The sequence below is a fragment of the Theropithecus gelada genome, chromosome 11, assembly GCF_003255815.1.
Source record: "Theropithecus gelada isolate Dixy chromosome 11, Tgel_1.0, whole genome shotgun sequence".
Taxonomy (NCBI): Eukaryota; Metazoa; Chordata; class Mammalia; order Primates; family Cercopithecidae; genus Theropithecus; species Theropithecus gelada.
This window is the reverse complement of record NC_037679.1, coordinates 103512843-103533328: the sequence shown is the minus strand read 5'-3', so window position 1 is coordinate 103533328 and position 20486 is coordinate 103512843. Positions and strand designations below refer to the sequence as shown.

Below are 20486 nucleotides of genomic sequence, written 5' to 3'. Positions count from 1 at the left end.
TATTATCATCTAAGCACCAAATGATGGATTTAGTCTTTTCGCAAGAGCGAGGCAAGAAAGAATGATTATAAATGTTACCTAGTAGTGCTATTGCTACCCTGGTATTTGTAGCACTCAAAGGCTTTCCTGTTTATTTCTTACACTGGCTCAACATTTTATTAAATTAAATAGGAGATTCAAGCTGTGGTTCAACACAAGAGAAACTTCCTTGGTTTATTTTAGCAGATCTCTCAAGATTCCAAAACTAAAATTGGTGCCAGATTTTACCCACTCGATAGATTAAGTAATTCTGGACTTTGTAAATGAAGGTGAGAGAGGTATTTGCTGTCTTCATTCTCTTGCATTATACTATCCTAGTTTGATCCAGTTGCCTTAGACTAAGCAAATGATTCCATACTCAGCTTTACATTGAAATGTAACTTATAATATCACCTAAATATTACTTATCAGCCGTTTCCTTTTATTTGTAGTGTCACTTGGCTTTTGTTTTTCATCCTTATTATTAAGAAAGATTTTGAACCAGGCTTTGCGATTAATTCCAGAAATCCTTTTTTTTTTTTTTTTTGAGACGGAGTCTCGCTGTGTCGCCCAGGCTGGAGTGCAGTGGCCGGATCTCAGCTCATTGCAAGCTCCGCCTCCCGGGTTTTTACGACATTCTCCTGCCTCAGCCTCCCGAGTAGCTGGGACTACAGGCGCCCACCACCTCGCCCGGCTAGTCTTTTGTATTTTTTAGTAGAGACGGGGTTTCACCGTGTTAGCCAGGATGGTCTCGAACTCCTGACCTCGTGATCCGCCCGTCTCGGCCTCCCAAAGTGCTGGGATTACAGGCTTGAGCCACCGCGCCCGGCCCAGAAATCCTTTTTTAAATAAGGCCGTGGACACTGAGCTCGTGTGGCAGACTCTAGTTTCACTGCTGGTTTCCGATAAAGTTATGAAATGAGTTTCACAATGAAATATGAAAACTTGATTCTCTGCATTATGACAAATTACTCATCATTTTCTCCCTAAAAGTTTTTTATTGATACAGCCACAAAGCTATTTTTACCCCACGCAGATGTACAAGTAAAGTTGTTTGCTTGAAATAGATTCCTGGGAAGTTATTTGGAATTAACTGTTTGAGCCTCAATTCAGATAATAGAAGCCTCTCAGGAGACTTCCAAGAAACAGCTTAAGAGTGGGATAGGATAGACTGCACAAAGACATAATACTGAGTTTTCCACAAGTAGCTGATGAGAGAAACATTTTCAACTTGATGTGTTAATAATGTTTCTTTATGCTTCTTTATACTTACAGCAATCTGTATTTTAGAATCCCATATTACTACAAATATGGTCATTCTCATTCATTAGAGGGTTTGAGAAGACTGAACTAATCATTGCATCCATCTCTTACTTCATAATCCTTCTTTTATGTTTAGTTTTCTTTGACTCTGAAGAAGCCACCTTGGCCTTTGTTTTGACTGGCATCGTCCCTTGTCTCTCTGCATGACATTCCTTTAAAAACCTCCGCTGGACTCTGCTGTTCATGGCAAGTCAACAGAGGGAACAAAGATTTCAACAGAGAGCGTTTTTTTTGTTTTGTTTTGTTTTGTTTTGTTTGATACAGCTAAACTGCCCTGCATAAAACAGAACCTTACTTATGGGAATAGATCACAGTATTTTATAACTGTGAAGAACCACAGTTCTCTGAGAAGAATGAAAACTTTTCTCTTAACATGAATATAACGTACATCACCAAAATGTGAAGTTTTTCCTAAATCTCATTTTTTAAAGTTTAGAAAAATGAGAGAGCAAAAGATTTATCAACTGTTTATTAAGAAGAATGTGAAATAATAGATGCTGTTCTTCCAAAATGGGGAGAAAAAATCTGACTTATCTTTGATGGATTTCAAGTTCTAGATTTTTGAAGGTAAAGTTGTCAAAAAGGCCTTACAAAAGTGGACTGCAGTATAATTGAGTTTCTCAGATAAAAGAAAAAATTCTTAGATATCTTTTCCTGATATGAGTGTTCTGAAAATTGGAGAATGGTGTAGCAAGTCTTGTTCTTTTGTTTTATATATTTTTAAAAGGAAGCACTTTATTCTTAATCCTCTAGTTTCGTAAGAAGTTGAAGAAGGAAGTGCTTCCAATAACCTGATGACTCAGTTCTCCATCCTGCTTGAACTCCTCTTAACATCTCTCCTGTCTTACGTGAACTCAGCGTTCTGTAGGATTCTGTTTGACTTTCCGAGAGATCAGCATCTGCCTCTCCAGAAGCTGCGTTTTAAGCTTGCGTGGAACATCAGGGGTGGGGATTGCTTGGTCGGCTAATAAACTGGCTCATTCTTAGCCAGACCAGTCACTTACATTCAGTTGTCATTTTTGGTTTTCTCATATGAGATTATGAGAAAACCACACATTCTTGAAATATGAGGATGCGTCACTTGCTTTTTAATGTCTCTTAAGAAATTGTTTGCCAACAATTGTCTCTGAAGAATATAATCTGAAAGATCATGCTGTTTACTGCACTTTTCTCATCTCGGCTTCACTGCAGGAAAAGAGAATGTTTTGATATTCAATCTAATTATCATTTCATCAAAGCTGGCTTTATGCTTAGAGAGTAGTTGGAAAACAACTTTGTACTTTTAAATAATCAAGCCCTTGCCACCTCTGCTGTCTAACACAGTTTTATTCTCTGTTACAGAGAGCAAATTCCTCACGTTTATCTTGCTTGACTAACTTGACGCTTGGCTCTTAATAATATACTACTTCAGCCTCCTTTACTTCTTTTCTTTCCTTGCTTTCTTTATTGTGTCCTCTGTGACGATATCTTGTTGGATTTGCTTCTGATGGGAAGGACATTGAATAAGTAAACAGCCCTTCCTTAAAGGGTTAAGTAATTAATCTACTTCACCTAGTCTTCCATCATTTTCTAGGACAGTCTCCGTAAGAAGGATGACAGGATTGAAGAGCTGGAAGAAGCACTAAGAGAAAGTGTACAGATAACTGCAGAGCGGGAAATGGTGCTAGCACAAGAGGAATCAGCCAGGACCAGTGCTGAAAAACAGGTCTGCTATTTCATACAGTTCCAAGCAATGCTGCTGGTTAACCAAAAGGTAAAACACAACCAGTATAGTTTAGGTAAACTACACATATTGTATGTTTATAGGGTTTCAAAAGCACTTCATAGAGTGTAAGTCCCAAGGAGTTCCTTCATAGCGGTATTAGATACAAGGATATGGTTTCTTTTGTGTCAAGTATAGAAAGAAAGACCAACTTTATTAGCAAAGCTGAGAGAGAACTGAACATTTCGCAGAATGAGTGCCTTTCAGTACCCTGTTCCTAGATAAATGCCTTGTCTGCTGTTTCTTAAATAAGAATTGAAATAAAGTTGTATGAGAATTGACTCATGTTAACACAGCAGTCTCTGCGTTAATAACTTAGGTCTGATCCCATATATTTATGTAGCATGTGCTAATATATTGGATGAGATGAAATGGAGCTTATCTGTCTGCTACAAGACTGGGCACAACCCTGGCTTTTAAATGGAAAGAAAAACGCGAACTTTTTTTTTTTTTTTTTGAGACGAAGTCTTGCTCTTGTCCCCCAGGCTAGAGTGCGATGGCACTATCTCAGCTCACTGCAACCTCCACCTCCCGGGTTCAAGCGATTCCCCTGCCTCAGCCTCCCAAGTAGCTGGGATTACAGACACCTGCCAGCATGCCCGGCTAACTTTTGTGTTTTTAGTAAAGTTGCGGTTTCACTGTGTTGGTCAAGCTGGTCTCGAACTCCTGACCTCAGGTGATCCACCCGCCCCAGCCTCCCAAAGTGCTGGGATTACAGGCATGAGTTACCGTGCCTGGCAAAAAAAAAAAAAAAAAAAAAAGACACAAACATTTCTGACTGAAAAACGTTAATTCCAAATAGCTAATAGTTTATTCATTTCATATCCTGCCTCACTGAAGAGAAGAGTTGAGGTTGTAACAAGTTGAGGTTAATAGTGAGTGTGAAGGACGTAGAAACCATACACTTGAGTCCCGGATAAGCCTGTCGCAGCCTCGGAGGGGCTTGCCAAAGAGTTCTGCTCGGCAGTTTGTGGTGCTTGTTTGACATATTTCCTGCATCTTTTAAGATCTCCGTACTCTTGCTTTTGACTTTTCATTGACTTTTCATGAATAACTACAGATGGGAAGTGTGAATGGAAGAAATAATTTTAACAAGTGAAGGTTATGATCCCAGCTCCCATTATGAGAATGTGATTTAAGATTTCAAATCCATCTGACACATAGGTTCATAACACTTAATTTGGCAGTAATTGTTTCCTTTCCATTTCTTAGTGGGAGAAATATAAATGTTAAAGAGGAAAAAAATGCTCAATGAGAGGGTAACAGGAATCTTTCTAGGAACCCCTTGGTCAGACCACTGGTGTTATTTTGAGTTAAGGTAGGTACAGTAAAGAAGGGGACGTTTCCAAGGCAGACAGAGCGTGTTCCCCGGGGAGCCCCTTCATAGCTCTGTGGGATGCAAAGATAGGTTTCTTTACTGTCAAGTGTAGAAAGACCAACTTCGTTAGCAAAGCTGAGAGATCATTGAACCTTTTGCAGAATGAGTGCCTTTCAGTACCCTGTTCCTAGATGAATACCTCGTCTACTCTTTCTTCGGATACGTTCCTAATGCACAGTCACCTGGAGCTTGGGTAGTGGAGAGCTCCAGAGAAGGGACGGTGACAGCCATTGTGTCACCCAAGGGTGGGGAGGAATTTTCTTTAATCTTGATTTTACCCTTTTTATATTCTCTCCTTTATTTTTCAAATAAAGATTTTTCTTCTGCTTTGGCCTCATTATTTATTGACAAGTATTAAACATCAGAGATCATGCAGAGACTTTGGCAATTAATAATAGATCATGTCACTATGGGTTATAGACTTCTGTTATGTGTTTTCCTTTTTGAGGCTATTGTGTGAACTGATTATGCTTTAGGGGTATGTTTTATTTATGGTTAATAGACTTTGCAGTTTTTAGGTTTACAGAAAAATTGAGCAGAAAGTACAAAGAGCTCCCATTTACTCCTTTCTCTACCTCAGTTTCCCCTATTGTTAACATATGGCATTAGTGTACTATTTGTTAAAATTAATGAACCAGTTTTAATACATTATAACTGTGTGGTCCATAGCTTAGGGTTCACTTTTTGTGGCACACAGTCCCATGTGTTTTGCCAAATGTGTAGTGACCTGTATCTGCCATTACACTATTATACAGAGTAATTTCACTGCCTTGAAAGTAGCATGCGCCACCGATTTATTCCTCCCCCATCTCCCCCGTCCCTGATCTTTTTACTGCCTCTGTAGTTTTGCCTTTTCCTTTACTGATAGTTGGAGTCATATAGTATGTAGCATGTTCAGCTTGGCTTCTTTCACTTAGCATCTGCGTTTAAGGTTCTTCTTTTTGTGGCTCAATAGCTCATTTCTCTTTATCTCTGAGTAGTATTCCATTGTGTGGATGCGCCACAGTTTGCTCATTCCTTCAGCTGCTGAAGGACATCTTGGTGCCATTCAGTTTTTGGCACTTAGGAATAAAGCTGCTGTAAACATTCACATGCAGACTTTGGTGTGGATGTAAATTCTCAGCTCATTTGGGTAAATAACTGTGAGTGTGATTGCCAGATTCTGTGGTAAGATCATATGGTAAGAGTTTTGGAAAAAGCTGCCAGACTGTCTCCCAAAGTGGCTGTATATCTTTTGCTTTTAATTGCATGCTTTTTTTCCTTTTCTGTTTTCTTGTTTTCCGCCTTTCTGCTACTCACTGCCTATCTGAAGCTGTTGCGTGAAATATTGCATGAGACCAGTTATTTGAACTTTAAGTGGTTCGAGGTATGAAGAAATTGCTTTTACGTTTACACTTCTGAAGCCTTACAACCTTCATCTACTGTCCTCTCCTCTCCCATTTATTATTATTATTTTTATCTTTTCGTGTCTTTTTTTTTTTTTTTTTTTTTGAGATGGAGTCTTGCTCTGTCACCCAGGCTGGAGTGTAATGGCGTGATCTCAGCTCACTGCAATCTCTGCCTCCTGGGTTCAAGTCATTCTCCTGCCTCAGCCTCCCAAGTAGCTGGGACTACAGGCATGTGCCACCATGCCCAGCTAATTTTTGTATTTTTAGTAGAGACGGGGTTTCACCATGTTGGCCAGGCTGGTCTTGAACTCGTGACCTCAAGTGATCCGCCCACCTCAGCCTCCAAAAGTGCTGGGGTTACAGGCATGAGCCACCGCGCCCAGCCCATCTGTTCCTGTCTTTTAGCTCCACTGTTAATTTTACTTATGTATGTTAATTATATGTACTGAGATAATCTGCAGATGTTCTTTTGAAATGCCTTAAATGAGGCTTTTTTGTTTAGGAACATTGTTCTTATTTTCTTTCTCAGATTCAAAAGTTACCTGTTTCTCACTTAAATTTAGCTTCTGGGAAAGAATGACTTTCTCTGATAAAGGTAGGGTATCTACATCTCTTAATTCCTCCAACAGCAAAGTAAAATTGTATGGGAGCCATAACTTTATTAAAATAAGATGTAGAACCTTCCAAAGTTCGAACAAGGAAGAACTCCCATAAGAAAACATCTCTTAATGCCTTTTCCTTATTCTCACAGGATCCCCTTACAGTTTATTTGTTCCTAATACATGCTGCCCCACACTGAGCCCATGCTAGAAATTTAGAGAAGTTGTGTCATGACCTCATGAAGGAAGGTGCCCCCTCACCTGTGCGAGCAAATTGAGAGATGAAGTGAATGATCCCCGCAGGGGAGAACCCCCACAGCTCCTTTACTTTTGCTTTGTCCCTTTCCACATGAGGATTCTGTGTCTGGAACCTGTCTCTGTTTAACTTTTGGTGGGTTTTGTGTTTTATTGAATGTGTCTATTTTCTTAAACTGAGCATAAACAAGGTCTCCTAAACAAGTCTCAGAATTGCCAGGGGCTAAAGAGCAGTATGCTTAGCTCAGCTATGATGTTATGAACTTTAAATTTTTTAATTTTCTTTTAACATTTTAAAAGAATGATTTAAATATCTTCACTGGGCCAGGATGCAGTGGCTCATGCCTGTGATCCCAGCACTTTGGGAGGCAGAGGTTGGAGCACTGCTTGAAGCCAAGAGTTCGAGACCAGCCTGTACAACAATGCAAGGCCTCGTCTCAACAACAACAACAACAAAATTGTAATTAGCCGGACATGATGGGGTATGCCTATATTCCCAGCTGCTTGAGGGACTGAGGTGAGAGGATCACCTGAGCCCAGGAGTTTGAGGCTACAGTGAACCATGATTGTACCACTGCATCCCAGCCTGAGCAACAGAGTGAGGCCCTGTCTTTAAAAATAATGATAATAACGACATATTTGCACATATGAATTTGATTTTTCTTTTAAAAGCCCCATTTTTAACCGTGATACTCAGTGATAAACAGTGATATTTTTTCAAATTGCCATTTTGACATTATTTGGATTACAAAGTATAAATTATATCTGTGGTTTGCTAAGTAATTATACATTAATGAGCATTTTTAAGGATTACGGGTTTTTTTAAATGTATAAAGTTCTTCATTGGCTGAAAATCTCCCCTGTCATTTATGCAGCAGTTATCACCAGAATAGCCAAGTTCATTTTCAGAATGAACAGTTGCCACTACAGAAGCAAAAGTGGTAGAGGAGTATGTCTGTAGAAGATGATGTGCACTAATAGAACCATAGTTGTTTTCCTTAGTCTTTCTTATTGCCTTTTTTACTTTTAGCGATTTCCAGAGTGCACAGTTTATTATTTACTTTTATAAACATAATTCTTTATTGGTCTGAATATTAAGTTATATTTCCCTCATTGTTTATTAAATGGCAGCGATGCTCTGAAAATAAAATTATACTGTCACTTATGCCTTTTTTTCTGCTAATACTTAAAAAATATCGTGTGCTTTTCCAAATGCCATATTAAGCACTGAAAATGAAAAGGGAATAGATACAGCCTCTGTCTTCAAGAAGCTTATAGTTTATTGGAAAGACTGAAGAATGAACTTATAATTATGGTTCTGTTTGATAACTACCACGATAGAGGTCTGAATACAAAGCTTTGAGAATAGAGGAAGAGGGGCAAGCCTGAAATCCAAATCTGGGAGGTCTACAGGCTTCCTGGAGGAGGTGTTTATGTGTGAATTGAGTCTTAAAAAGAAAGAATTAGGCAAAGAAGTGAAAGATGTTGAATGTATTCCATGTAGAGGGAACAGAGGTGAAAGCTGGGAGTGTCTAGGAAACCAAGTTGTGGTTAGTAGCTACAGTTGAGTGTAAATAGGAATGGCAAGAACTATGTAAAGAAGAGAAAAAGATGAGAGAGTAAGAGAGATCATTTGTTTAGGTGTGCACAGTCAGATCATGCTGAATGAAGCATGTTCAAGCTTATGTTCAAGGAAGTAGAGAACCTTTGAAGCGAAGAACAATATTTATTTTTAGTTTACTTGCTCATTCATTCATTCAACAGATCTTTATTACTTACTCAGTGGGTGCTGTGGTAGTCCTGGATAATACATAGTGATAAACAAAGTAGCTTTAGTTTCTTGCCTGAGACCTTACGGTTCAGATGGGGACACAGACACTAACATTTAATTACTAGTTATGACAAAGGAACAGGTTTTCAGAAATACACAATCATTTCTTGAAAGTTGGAGGGTTAGCAGCTATTTTAGATTAAGTGCTCAGAGCGGGTCCTCTGTGAAAGTAGCTTTGTCCTGAGCCTGAAGGCTGAGAGGAAGCGCACCATGTGACCAGTGGGACAGAAGCAGCAGTTCTAATGGTAATAAGTGGAGAAGAGCTGAACATGTCTAAGGAAGACCAGTGTGACCGGCGGGCAGGAACGGTGCAAGCTGTGCAGGGCTTTTATATGAGCCATGGCAGAAGGTTGTGCTTCGTAAGAGGGATGGAAGAGTTTTAAGGAGGGCATGACATCATCTGATTTATGTTTTTAAAAGATCATTCTGGGTACTGGGTGGAGGATGAATTGGGGGGCGGTACGATTGGAAGGGGGAGGATCAGATGGGCGATTAAAGCAGCCCAGGCTGGAGATCTTCTAACTGAGGTGTGCCTACACCTGAGAGTGCATGAACGCTTCCCCAAAAGGCACTTGGGCACGGGCCCTCAGCCTCTGAACATACGTGTCCCTGAAACTGATCCGCTCAAAAGGCACATGGACACAGGCCCTCAGCCTCTAAACACACGTACCCCTGAAACTGATCTGCTCAAAAGGCACATGGGCACGGGCCCTCAGCCTCTGAATACACGTGTCCCTGAAACTGATCCGCTCAAAAGGCTCCTAAGGTGTGCAGATTCTCCTTTGTCATTGTCCCCTTCACAGTTTCTGCACTCCTCGCTTTTCAACAGACAAAACTCTCCTGACTCTTACTATCCTCTGTTCCTCAGAGGTGGAAAACTCTGGAATGTTAACAAAGGGGCCATTCGGCGAATTGGCGTTAAGATAATGGCTGAGTCTGTCAGGTTGTTTTCAGTTCTTTGTTTTCCACAGAATTGAAATAAAACCTAATTAAGTGCCAATTGGTTGATTATTATAAATGATTTTCGATGACAGGTTACTGTCCGGTTTGGGGCATGTAATTCTGAAGGAATGCAAAGAGTTGAGTTACATTGCTACAGCAAAACTCCTTCCATTCCTATCCATTTATATGATGAAGCTTTCTTAGTGCTTACATCTATAACAGTGAAACATACCAATGGAATTGATGCTGAACCCATATCTTCCTTTTTTTTTTTTTTTTTTTTGAGATGGAGTCTCACTCCTTCACCCACGCTGGAGTGCAGTGGTAGGATCATGGCTCACTGCAACCTTCGCCTCCCAGGTCCAAGCGATTCTCATGCCTCAGCCTCCCAAGTAGCTGGGACTAAAGGTACCCACCACCACGCCTGGCTAATTTTTTTTGCATTTTTACTAGAAACGAGGTTTCACCATGTTGTCCAGGCTGGTTTCAAATTCCTGACCTCAGGTGATCCGCCCGCCTCTGCCTCCCAAAGTGCTGGGATTACAAGGCGTGAGCCACTGCGCCCAGCTTGAACCTTTATGTTTTTATTAATAGTAATATTAACAAGAGATACCTAAACTAATAAAAGTATTAAAGTCCCATTAATCTTAAGATAAATATGTTTAATAAGATACATTTTAATTAAAATGTATTCTTCATGTTTAATAATTATTTTCTCATAATACTTAATATGTATATTGGTTTTGATTGATTGATACTATATAACTAGTGATTCTAATGATAACTCAGTCCACAAGAATTCTTAAGGGTTATGACCACAGGAAAATATTAAAATGTCAAATTTAAATTTATATAAATATTTTTATTGAGAAAAGTACAAAAGATCCACTCAAGCAGTCTAGCACAGAGTAAATTACGTTAGTATAAAATTCTAAGGAGAAGTAGAATGGAAACATAGAGTCAGAGAGAAAAAGGAAAATGTAAATAATAATTTGTCCTACAGTTTTTGAATAGATGATGATGGATATCAAGTATGGTATTTGTATTTTATTGGTATTTCCTTTTCTTTAAAAAAGTGATGCTTTTTAAAAAAACAGTCTTTAATACCCAAGAAATTAAATCTTTGCAACTCTTTAAACTTTCGATGTAAAAAATTTATCAAGTTAAAATCATTCTGTCTCAGTACGTTTGTGAGCAGAAAAAAAGAAATATAAAAAATTTTTTTAATCATAGTTGTACAAACTCTTTTAGTAGGTATACCAGCACAAACGTGTAGAGAGGCTCTTTGTCTATGCAAGAGTTTGGGCAGATCAGGCAATAGCTGAAAAGATTCCACAGTGCCAGTGGAGATAAAGAGAAATAGGTAGATTTAAAATGTCTTGGAAGTAGAGCTAAAAGGATTTGGTGAAGTACATGTATGGATAAGGATAGAAGAGAAAACAGATGGCCGTTGGATTTCTAGTGGCCCGCTGGGAGAATAGTGGTACAATTTTTTGAGATGAGAAAGCCTGAGGGAAAACTTCGTTTGAGGATAAGAAGCACGACATGGTGTTAAAGAAATGTTAGCTACATTATCATCAGTTTAAGAATTGTTATCACATCAGATATTTGTATTATTTATGTATTTAGAGATGGGTTCTCGATACGTTGTCCGGGCCAGACTGTAGTAGCTACTTACAGGCATGATCGTAGCACACTACGGCCTGGAACTCCTGGGCTCAAGCTACGTTTCCACAAAGCTGGGACTGTATGCATGCACAATTTTTATTTTTAGACCAGTTTTCTCTTCTGAGATCCAAACTTATGAAATAGCAGCCCATTTCATATCTTTACACCAATATTTCCTTGATACCTCAACCAGAAACTGTCTGAGTTCAATCTTTTGATTCTTACCTTCAAACCAGTTTTTTTCCTCAGGCTTGCTCATCTCGTCTGGGAGGACTGCTTTGTAATCTTACAAAGCTGAAAGTAGGCTTACTGAATGTGAGGGAAGTCGAGTCTGAGAAACACGGAAGTGATAGGTTAGGTACAGAAATTTGTATACTCTGGCTTTCCAGTTCAGAGGGTCATTCCAGAACCTTAGGGAAGCTGTATTCCGTAACGGCTAAGAAAGTGGACTGTGGAATTAGAAGCCGTGGTTGGAATTAGGCTTCCACCACTTACAAATTATGATCTTAGGCAGGTTACTTGTGGGTTAGTTCTCTGAGCTGTAAAAGGAATAGTTATTACATCTGCCACATTAAAGAGATGATATCTGTAAAAAGTACCTTGAACAGATTCTGACACATAGTAAACCCATAGTAAACATCTACCACTACTGGTACTTCTGTTGTCACCACCACTGCCCTCTGTAGTACCAAGGGGGGGCATTGCTCTTCTGGTTGGTTGAAGGCCCCAGAGAAATGTCATATTTATAGACCGTATCTGGTTGATTCAGCACCAGTAGTGACAAACTTACTGTTAAATTCTAATTTACATATGTCAAGTTTTAATACTGTGACTCAAGGAAATTCTTATCCTCTCCCCCATCTGGTCTCACATTCTAGAAGTTGTAGATTTGCATCAACTGAGAATAACACAGTCACCTAATATGTTGATGAGGTGGACATTGTTCTTGTAACTGGATTATTTATTCTCCGAGAGTCTGTCTTAGATCAATACAGCTTCTTAATCTGTACATTATTTCCCATTTTACATCCATGCTTTTCTCATAAAAAGGCCGGGAGCTGTGGTTCATGCCTGTAATCCCAGCACTTTAGGAGGCTGAGGCAGGTGGATGCAAGATCAGGAGTTCAAGACTAGCCTGTCCAAGATGGTGAAACCCCATCTCTACTAAAAATACAAAAATTAGCCAGGCGCAGTGGTAGGTGCCTGTAATCCCATCTGCTCAGGAGGCTGTGGCAGGAGAATTGCTTGAACCCAGGCGACAGAGGTTGCGGTGAGCCGAGATCATGCCACTGCACTCCAGCCTGAGTGATAGAGTGAGACTCCAGTAGCTTTAGTAAACTACTAGAAATATATGCTATAAAATCCAGTTCTAATGCTGTCTTTCACTTTTACTAAACCAGATGTTCTATAGTTTCCAGAAGGAAGGGAGGGAGGGGAAAAATACTTTCTTAGCATTATTTAAAACAAAGTATTGGTTTTAGAACATTATCCTTAGATCTTATTCCTAGAAGCAAGAAGATATGGAAATTTTAAAACTGTAAAAATGTTTTAAGGGTTTAGTCTTTGTAATCTTAAATTGGAATTGGAAACATTTGTTTAAATTCATGACTTTTTTCTCTTAAACACATAGTCACACATGCATTTCCTATGTACTGCAAATACCTAGAAAACAAATTATCTTCTTAGTAGCAATGCTCACGCATAGTGCTCAGATATGATTTCTAAATGCTATTCAATATTAGAAGGACTTGAAATCTAAACAAAAGTTACTCTTTTGGCATAAAGTGAATATTATAAGTATACATTTTTCTTCACAAGTGCTTATTGGCTTCTGAAACCTCTGTAGTCTTTATAGCAGCACTGTCAAATAGAACTTTCTAAAACAGTGGTAATGTTTTATGTCTGTTCTACCAAGATGGCAGCCTCTAGCCACGTTTCTATTGAACACTTAAAATGTGGCTAGAGCACCTGAAAAACTGGTGCTCTAAAAATTTTCCTTTTATTTAATTTTAAGTAAATTTTAATGGCCACATCTGCCTAGTGGCTACTGTATTGGACAGTTCAACTCTATAGTATGTTGGACAGATGGGTGGGTGGATGGATGGATGGATGGATGGATGGTCAGTCGGTCAGATGGTCAGATGGATGGACAGACAGACAGATACATAGATATCTATCTACGTATACATAGTTAACAGATACTAGTTTTTCCTCCTAAGCCTGATAGAGTTGTGATATTAGGATATTCAAATACAAGCATTTTCTGATATAGTTACTCATTTTTAAAATTTTTGGTTTTGGAAAAACATTTGCAACCTAACACTGTGTTTGTCAAAAGTAATTTTCCCTGTAAAAAGTAATGGTGGGAGCCTAGATCACTTTCAAGGGATATTACAATTGCATATGAGTGTTTTCTTCCATATTCATGTAGCAGCCATAGAGGCTTAAGGTTACAACATGAGTGGAGGAAAAAGGAGTAGAATACTTACAGAAATGAGAGTCATCTATATTAGATGTCCATAGTGAGAACGTGCCACTCCAGCATTGTTAAAAGTTTATCTATCGTCCATTCATTTCACTATTCATTCATTGTTTATCGAGATCCTCCTGTGTGCTAGAAACTGAGAATACTTTACTGAACCAAATGAGTATGGTCCTTTCCTTATGGAGCGTATATGTTAGTGGGGGAGAAACATACACTTTAAAATTTGATCGTGCAAATAAAAGTATAGTATTTTATAAAAGTATGTAACAGGGGACCTTATTTAGAGTGGTCAGGGAAAGCATCTCTTCTTGTTTTGTTTTGTTTTGTTTTGTTTTGTTTAGTGTAGTTTAGTTTAGTTTGAAATGGAGTCACACTCTGTTGCCCAGGCTGGAGTGCAGTGGCTTGATCTCGGCTCACTGCAGCCTCCGCCTCCTGGGTTCAAGCAATTATCCCTGCCTCAGCCTCCCAAGTAGCTGGGATTACAGGCGCCCGCCACCACGCCCAGCTAATTTTTTGTGTTTTTAGTAGAGACTGGATTTCGCCATGTTGACCAGGCTGGTCTCGAACTCCTGACCTCAGGCAATCTGCCCACCTCAGCCTCCCAAATGCTGGGATTACTAGCATGAGCCACTGTGCACGGCCTCTCATGTTTTTCAAATGCACTTGTACTTAGTCCGGTTTTTTTTTTTTTTCCAGTAACACTGCATTTTGTTTACGTATTTACTACCTATTGCTTTAAGAGACTGTCTCTGTTTTGTCTCCTAGAGTGAAAGCTCCTTGAGGGCAGGAGCTGTGTCTTATTTACTGTTGTATCCTCAGTGCCCACCACTGTGCCTGGTGCACAAGGGCATTCAGTGAATATTTGCTAAGTAATTAAATTAACTTATGAGCGAATAAATGAAATTTTGTTCTGAATTCCTTAATGTTTGTAGCATCACTGTACTTACTAAACAATTTAGGATTTAATGGTAATTTTATCATATTTTTATACTTACCTAAACAATGTTTTGAAATGTCTTCTTTGTTGCAACTGCTTTTCCACTGGATTTGATAAAATACTTTTTCCTCTGAACAGAAGAACTTAAAGGTGTCAGAATTGTAGATTTAAAGAATTAGAATAGATATTTATTTGAAAGTTACTTACATTTTTTGTGCTTGATTTTAAAGCATGGTAGCCAGAGTGGAAAAATAAAATTTAGAAATCATTATTATCCCTGACCTGTCCTTCATTGGGAAAACAGAGAGCTTATATGTCTCAAAAAATGAATGTGCAAAATTCTAGGCCCACTGTTGTTGACCGTTTAGCTAGTGGGAGCTAGCTGAAAGTCTTATGTGGCAGTGAGCCTTCCACTCTGAAATACCAGGCCACCATGTTCGTTAAAACATGTAATAATTCAAAACATTCTGCATAGCAGATATAAACTGATGAGAATAGTTTGAAAGTCTTTTTGATCTTACTTTATTTCCTTTTAGTGGGACTGATACTTCTTTTTTTTTCAAAGTATATGCAATTTAATATTTTTTGCATATGCACAGTTAGTTGTACAAACTATCACCATAACCAATTTTAGAACTGATTTTCATCACCCCGTAAAGAAATCCCATAGCTGATAGCACTCACTCCCTTCTTTCCCCAACCCCCAACTTCTGGTGACCACCTATCTATTTTCTCTGTGTATAGATTGGCCAATTCTGGACATTTTATATAAATGGAATCATACAGTGTGAGAACTTTGTGACTGGCTTCTTTCACTCAGTTTAATGTTATCAAGGCTCTCCCATGGTGTAGCATGCATCAGTACCTTCTTCCTCTTTAGGAACAAATAAGATGTCATTGTATAGCTCTGTCACTTTCTGATTATCCATGTATGAGTTGACAGACATTTAGGTTCACTTTTTTGCTATTATGGATAATGCTACTATGAACATTTGTGTTCAAGCTTTTGTGTGGATGTATGTTTTCATTTTTCTCAGGTATGTATATAAATATCAGTAAAATTGCCAAATCACATGGTAACTCTACGTTGAACATTTTGAGAAATTGCCATACCTTTTCCCAAACCAGCTACACCCTTCTACATTCCCACCAGCACTATATGAAGGTTCCAGATTTCTTCCATATCCTCACCAACACTTGTTACTTGCCACTGAAAAAAAATTATACCATCCTAGTGGAGGTACAATGGTATCTTTTTTTTTTTTTCTATCTCAAATTCTCTTTTTTTTTAAATTGTTATTATACTTTAAGTTCTAGGGTACCTGTGCACAACGTGCAGGTTTGTTACATATGTATACCTGTGTCATGTTGGTGTGCTGCACCCATTAACTCATCATTTACATTAGGTATATCTCCTAATGCTGTCCTTCCCCCCTCTCCCCACCCCACAACAGGCCCTGGTGTGTGATGTTCCCCTTCCTGTGTCCAAGTGTTCTCATTGTTCAATTCCCACCTATGAGTGAGAACATGTGGTGTTTGGTTTTATGTCCTTGCGATAGTTTGCTGAGAATGATGGTTTCCCGCTTAATCTATGCCTGTACAAAGGACATGAACTCATCTTTTTTATGGCTGCATAGTATTCCATGGTATATATGTGCCACATTTTCTTAAGCCAGTGTATCATTGATGGATATTTGGGTTGGTTCCAAGTCTTTGCTATTGTCAACAGCGCCGCAATAAACATACGTGTGCATGTGTCTTTATAGCAGCATGATTTATAATCCTTTGGCTATATACCCAGTAATGGGATGGCTGGGTCAAACGGTATTTCCAATTCTAGATCCTTGAGGAATGGCCACACTGTCTTCCACAATGGTTGAACTAGTTTACAGTTCCATCAACAGTGTAAAAGTGTTCCTGTTTCTCTACATCCTCTCCAGCACCTGTTGTTTCCTGACTTTTTAATGGTTGCCATTCTAACTGGTGTGAGATGGTATCTCATTGTGGTTTTGATTTGCATTTCTCTAATGGCCAGTGATGATGAGCATTTTTTCATGTGTCTGTTGGTGCATAAATGTCTTTTGAGATGTGTGTGTTCATATCCTTCACCCACTTTTTGATCGGGTTGTTTGTTTTTTTCTTGTAAATTTGTTCTTTGTAGATTTTGGATATTAGTCCTTTGTCAGATGAGTAGATTGCAAAAATTTTCTCCCATTCTGTAGGTTGCCTGTTCACTCTGATGGTAGTTTCTTTTGCTAAGCAGAAGCTCTTTAGTTTAATTAGATCCCATTTGTCAATTTTGGCTTTTGTTGACATTGCTTTTGGTGTTTTAGACATGAAGTCCTTGCCCATGCCTATGTCCTGAATGATATTGCCTAGGTTTTCTTCTAGGGTTTTTATGGTTTTAGGTCTAACACTTAAGTCTTTAATCCATCTTGAATTAATTTTTGTATAAGGTGTAAGGAAGGAATCCAGTTTCAGCTTTCTATATATGGCTAGCCAGTTTTCCCAGCACCATTTATTAAATAGGGAATCCTTTCCCTATTTCTTGTTTTTGTCAGGTTTGTCAAAGATCAGATGGTTGTAGATGTGCGGTTTTATTTCTGAGGACTCTGTTCTGTTCCATTGGTCTGTATCTCTGTTTTGGTACCAGTACCATGCTGTTTTGGTTAGTATAGCCTTGTAGTATAGTTTGAAGTCAGGTAGTGTGATGCCTCCAGCTTTGTTCTTTTGGCTTAGGATTGTCTTGGCAATGCAGGTTCTTTTTTGGTTCCATATGAACTTTAAAGTAGTTTTTTCCAATTCTGTGAAGAAAGTCATTGGTAGCTTGATGGGGATGGCATTGAATCTATAAGTTACCTTGGGCAGTTTGGCCATTTTCACGATATTGAGTCTTCCTATCCATGAGCATGGAATGTTCTTCCCTTCGTTTGTGTCCTCTTTTATTTCGTGAGCAGTGGTTTGTAGTTCTCCTTGAAGAGGTCCTTCACATCCCTTGTAAGTTGGATTCCTAGGTATTGTATTCTCTTTGAAGCAATTGTGAATGGGAGTTCACTCATGATTTAGCTCTCTGTCTGTTATTGGTGTAGAAGAATGCTTGTGATTTTGCACATTGATTTTGTATCCTGAGACTTTGCTGAAGTTGCTTATCAGCTTAAGGAGATTTTGGGCTGAGACGATGGGGTTTTCTAAATATACAGTCATGTCATCTGCAAACAGGGACAATTTGACTTCCTCTTTTCCTAATTGAATACCCTTTATTTCTTTCTCCTGCCTGATTGCCCTGGCCAGAACTTCCAACACTATGTTGAATAGGAGTGGTGAGAGAGGGCATTCTTGTCTTGTGCCAGTTTTCAAGGGGAATGCTTTCAGTTTTTGCCCATTCAGTATGATACTGGCTGTGGGTTTGTCATAAATAGCTCTTATTATTTTGAGATACGTCCCATCAATACCTAATTTATTGAGAGTTTTTAGCATGAAGGGCTGTTAAATTTTGTCAAAGGCCTTTTCTACATCTGCTGAGATAATCATGTGGTTTTTATCTTTGGTTCTGTTTATATGCTGGATTACATTTATTGATTTGAGTATGTTGAACCAGCCTTGCATCCCAGGGATGAATCCCACTTGATCATGGTGGATAAGCTTTTGGATGTGCTGCTGGATTCGGTTTGCCAGTATTTTATTGAGGATTTTTGCACTGATGTTCATCAGGGATATTGGTCTAAAATTCTCTTTTTTTGTTAAGTCTCTGCCAGGTTTTGGTATCAGGATGATGCTGGTCTCATAAAATGAGTTTGGGAGGATTCCCTCTTTTTCTATGGACTGGAATAGTGTCAGAAGGAATGGTACCAGCTCCTCCTTGTACCTCTGGTAGAATTCAGCTGTGAATCCATCTGGTCCTGGACTTTTGTTGGTTGGTAGGCTATTAATTATTGCCTCAATTTCAGAGCCTGTTATTGGTCTATTCAGGGATTCAACTTCTTCCCGGTTTAGTCTTGGGAGGGTGTATTTGTCCGGGAATTTACCCATTTCTTCTAGGTTTTCTAGTTTATTTGCGTAGAGGTGTTTATAGTATTCTCTGATGGCAGTTTGTATTTCTGTGGGATCGGTGGTGATATCCCCTTTATCATTTTTTTATTGCGTCTATTTGATTCTTCTCTTTTCTTCTTTATTAGTCTTACTAGCGGTCTATCAGTTTTGTTGATCTTTTCAAAAAACCAGCTCCTGATTCACTGATTTTTTGGAAGGTTTTTTTGTGTCTCTATCTCCTTCAGTTCTGCTCTGATCTCAGTTATTTCTTGCCTTCTGCTAGCTTTTGAATGTGTTTGCTCTTGCTTCTCTAGTTCTTTTAATTGTGATGTTAGGGTGTCAATTTTAGATCTTTCCTGCTTTGTCTTGTGGGCATTTAGTGTAATAAATTTCCCTCTACACACTGCTTTAAATGTGTCCCAGAGATTCTGGTATGTTGTGTCTTTGTTCTCATTGGTTTCAAAGAACATCTTTGAAATGTTCATATTTCTGCCTTCATTTCGTTATGTACCCAGTAGTCATTCAGGAGCAGGTTGTTCAGTTTCCATGTAGTTGAGCGGTTTTGAGTGAGTTTCTTAATCCTGAGTTCTAGTTTGATTGCACTGTGGTCTGAGAGGCAGTTTGTTTTAATTTCTCTTCTTTTACATTTGCTGAGGAGTGCTTAACTTCCAACTATGTGGTCAGTTTTGGAATAAGTGCGATGTGGTGCTGAGAAGAATGTATATTCTGTTGATTTGGGGTGGAGAGTTCTGTAGATGTCTATTAGGTCCACTTGGTGCAGAGCTGAGTTCACTTCCTGGATATCCTTGTTAACTTTCTGTCTCGTTGATCTGTCTAATGATGACAGTGGGGTGTTGAAGTCTCCCATTATTATTGTGTGAGAATCTAAGTCTCTTTGTAAGTCTCTAAGGACTTGCTTTATGAATCTGGGTGCTCCTGTATTGGGCGCATATATATTTAGGATAGTTAGCTCTTCTTGTTGAATTGATCCCTTTACCATTATGTAATGGCCTTCTTTGTGTCTTTTGATCTTTGTTGGTTTAAAGTCTATGTTATCAGAGACTAGTATTGCAACTCCTGCCTTTTTTTGTTTTCCATTTGCTTGGTAGATCTTCCTCCATCCCTTTATTTTGAGCCTATGTATGTCTCTGCGTGTGAGATGGGTCTCCTGAACACAGCAGACTGATGGGTCTTGACTCTTTATCCAATTTGCCAGTCTGTGTCTTTTAATGGGAGCATTTAGCCCATTTACATTTAAGGTTAATGTTGTTATATGTGAATTTGATCCTGTCATTCTGATGTTAGCTGGTTATTTTGCTTGTTAGGTTGATGCAGTTTATTCCTAGCATCGATGGACTTTACAATTTTGCATGTTTTTGCACTGGCTGGTACCAGTTGTTCCTTTCCATATTCAGTGCTTCCTTCAGGAGCTCTTTAGGGCAGGCCTGTTGGTGACAAAATCTCTGAGCGTTTGCTTGTCTGTGAAGGATTTTATTTCTCCTTCACTTATGAAGCTTAGTTTGGCTGGATATGAAATTCTGGGTTGAAAATTCTTTTCTTTAAGAATGTTGAATATTGGCCCCCACTCTCTTCTGGCTTGTAGAGTTTCTGCTGAGAAATCCACTGTTAGTCTGATGGGCTTCCCTTTGTAGGTAACCTGACCTTTCTCTCTGGCTGCCCTTAACATTTTTTCCTTCATTTCAACCTTGATGAATCTGACAATCACGTGTCTTGGGTTTGCTCTTCTCAAGGAGTATCTTTGTGGCATTCTCTGCATTTCCTGAATTTGAATGTTGACGTGCCTTGCTAGGTTGGGGAAGTTCTCCTGGATAGTATCCTGCAGAGTGTTTTTCAACTTGGTTCCATCCTCC

General features: G+C 38.9%; 1 protein-coding gene across 6 annotated transcripts in view; it reads left to right on the top strand.

Annotated features, from left to right (window-relative positions):
- The window catches only part of ERC1 (ELKS/RAB6-interacting/CAST family member 1), a 502036-nt gene that overhangs the window by 221754 nt on the left and 259796 nt on the right, over window positions 1-20486 (top strand). For 4 of the 6 annotated variants that reach the window (XM_025401992.1, XM_025401990.1, XM_025401993.1 and 1 more), the window contains one exon: window positions 2915-3046. The exons of the other annotated variants lie outside the window; for them this stretch is intronic. In XM_025401992.1, coding sequence (XP_025257777.1) covers window positions 2915-3046 — 132 coding nt within the window. The remainder of the gene's footprint in view (window positions 1-2914; window positions 3047-20486) is intronic. 6 annotated transcript variants of the gene reach the window in all.